Consider the following 2,907-nt stretch of genomic DNA (forward strand, 5'->3'; position numbering starts at 1 on the left):
GGAGAGGAAATGGCCTCAAGTTGCACCTGGGAATATTCAGTTCATATATTACGAAAAGTTTCTTCATGGAAGAGTTTGTCAGGCATTGGAACAGCCTGGCCAAGGAGTGGTTGAGTGACCATCCCTGGAGGTGTTTAAAAGACATATAGATGAGGTTCTTAGGGACATGGTTTAGTGCCAGAGTTAGGTTAATAATTGGACTCAATGATCTTGAGAGTCTCTCCCAACCTAAATTATTCCATGATGTCTCTGGGATGAGAAACGTGATGGGGCAGCTCACCCAGATGGAGTACTGGGATGGATGGATGGATGGATGGGTGGATAGATAGATGGATTGGGACAGAGAGGGGGATCAGCCTATCAGCCTAAGGGCTGGGGCCAGCCATGACATGATGGAAGCAAGGCCAGCCCCCCTTTGTCCCCTGCTCTTGTTTCCAAGAGAGCCTTTACACCCGTTGCTGGCAGCCCTCCTGTGCCAGCCCCTCTCACCAGCACACGACTCCTGGCCAGGAGCTTTTCATGCTGCTCCTGCTACCGCAGTGACAGAGCAGCCTGCCCTGAGCTGGGGAATGCAGAAATAGGGTTCTGTGGGTCATTCATTCTCCTGTTGAAGCACAGAGCACAGGGAGCAGGCTGTGGTGCCTGGAAACCACAGCGAGACAGTAAAAGGCAGATCACGGAAGGTCCTTCACCATCTCCAGGAACACTGAACACCCACAGATGGACACTCAAGCCAGCACCATGATGTAACATGATGCCCGATGTCCTCCCCTGAGCCCATGAAAAACACAAGCACAGCAGCATGGCCTTGTGGGGGAAATTTATTCAGGCTGACCACAGCTTTGGAAGAAGAGCCCGAGCCCCAAAGACTGAGACTGAGGAAATCCCCTTTTGTGGGGTGTTTCAAAAAGATAGCTGCAATTTCAGAAATACAGTGATTTCAAAATGGGTCCACACCTGTATTACAGAGATGTGACACAGGACACGAGCTGTACCAGGGCCCCAGAAACAGGTAGACAGGCCTCTGAGTCAATGCTCTGGAGAAGGGCCGTGGGTGAAGAAAATCCTTGACAAAAATGGCTATCACAGATAAAATGCTCAATGCACAGGAGGTTCCTGAGATGAACTGGAAATCACTTCTGAAGAGACATGGGTAACTTATTGTTGCTGACAGAAAAATGACTGAATCGGCTTCTTCAGTGCCACTTTCAGCTCCTGGTTCCTCATGCTGTAGATGAGGGGGTTCACTGCTGGAGGCACCACCGAGTACAGAACAGACACCACCAGGTCCAGGATTGGGGAGGAAATGGATGAGGGTTTCAGGTCAGCAAACATGACAGTGCTGAGAAACAGAGAGACCACGGCCAGATGAGGGAGGCAGGTGGAAAAGGCTTTGTGCCGTCCCCGCTCAGAGGGGATCCTCAGCACGGCCCTCAAGATCTGCACATAGGACACCACAATGAACACGAAACACCCAAATCCAAAACAGACACTAACCACAACAAGCCCAGCTTCCTTGAGGAAGTTGTCTGAGCAGGAGAGCTTGAGGATCTGGGGGATTTCACAGAAGAACTGGCCCAGGGCATTGCCCTTGCACAGGGGCAGTGAAAATGTATTGGCCGTGTGCAGCAGAGCAGTGAGAAACCCAGTGGCCCAGGCAGCTGCTGCCATGTGGACACAAGCTCTGCTGCCCAGGAGGGTCCCGTAGTGCAGGGGTTTGCAGATGGCAACGTAGCGGTCGTACGACATGATGGTGAGCATAGAATACTCTGCCACTATCAAGAAGACAAATGAAAAGACCTGTGCAGCACATCCCAAGTATGAGATGGTCTTGGTGTCCCAGAGGGAATTGGCCATGGATTTGGGGAGAGTGGTGGAGATGAAGCCCAGGTCAAGGAGGGCGAGGTTGAGCAGGAAGAAGTACATGGGGGTGTGCAGGTGCTGGTCCCAGGCTATGGTGGTGATGATGAGGCCGTTGCCCAGGAGGGCAGCCAGGTAGATGCCCAGGAAGAGCCAGAAGTGCAAGAGCTGCAGCTCCCGTGTGTCTGTGAAGGGCAGGAGGAGGAACTGGGTGATGGAGCTGCTGTTGGACATTGGCTGCCTGTGGGCATGAGCACCTGTGCAAGGAGAAAAGGACAGTGACAAGTTAGGGGAGAGTTCTCTGAGCAAAGTAAACATGCTGTTTCTCATGGAAAACCCCCTCCCTGATGGAGGGATGTTTCCGCTCATTCTCTCTTTCTACCAGCTGAGAAAAACAGTTCATCACAGTTTAAAATGCAGCTTGGGCATCTAATTTCCATGAACACACTTCTGGATCAATACCCCCTGTGATGGTGTCAGAACAAGAACGGCCCCACATTCTCATCCCAACTCCAGAGAACAAGAGCACCATGGACAGGTAGAGAAACAGGGAAGAACACTGCAGTACTACCAGAAAATAAAGCAGGGACAGAAAGGCAGACAGGCATGCTTTGGAACCTTCTACTGACCCGCCTGTGCTGTTGCCAGTCACATAACGACACTGGAGAGCAAGTACTTTTAGCGCCTTTTTTGTGTACCACGTTGCAGGAACCCTTCACCTGGAGGTCCAGCTGCTGAGGTGGAGACTCGTGACCTGGACCCCATGGCTTTGGGGCAGAGGGTCTGCTGGGAAGGAGAGGAGACCAGGGGTTGCACTGGGAAATGTGTCTGCACTGAAAGGATGTAAAAGACGTTCCTAAATCCCATCTCCAGCATTTCTGATAGCAGTTAACTCTCCCTGCCCATGTCTGTGCTGCCCACAGCTGTGTCTGTGTCCCTGGTCTGCTCCCTGTCTTTGTCACAGACCCCGTCCCACCCGCTGTGTGCTCAGCTCTGTCCTGCTCACACCTCCTGGCACTGCCCAGGGGCAGCTCTGTGTGTGCAGGG

General features: G+C 52.4%; 1 protein-coding gene across 1 annotated transcript; it reads right to left on the reverse strand.

Moving 5' to 3' along the window:
* Positions 1 to 1,158: 1,158 nt before the first annotated feature.
* Positions 1,159 to 2,094, reverse strand: LOC308052341 (olfactory receptor 14A16-like; the record flags this gene model as incomplete). Its single annotated transcript, XM_080364428.1, has 1 exon — positions 1,159 to 2,094. The coding sequence occupies one exon, from the start codon at positions 2,092 to 2,094 to the stop codon at positions 1,159 to 1,161; it is 936 nt and encodes a 311-aa protein (XP_080220554.1).
* Positions 2,095 to 2,907: the final 813 nt, after the last annotated feature.

The sequence above is a fragment of the Nesoenas mayeri genome (genome assembly GCF_963082525.1).
Source record: "Nesoenas mayeri genome assembly, contig: SCAFFOLD_40, whole genome shotgun sequence".
Taxonomy (NCBI): Eukaryota; Metazoa; Chordata; class Aves; order Columbiformes; family Columbidae; genus Nesoenas; species Nesoenas mayeri.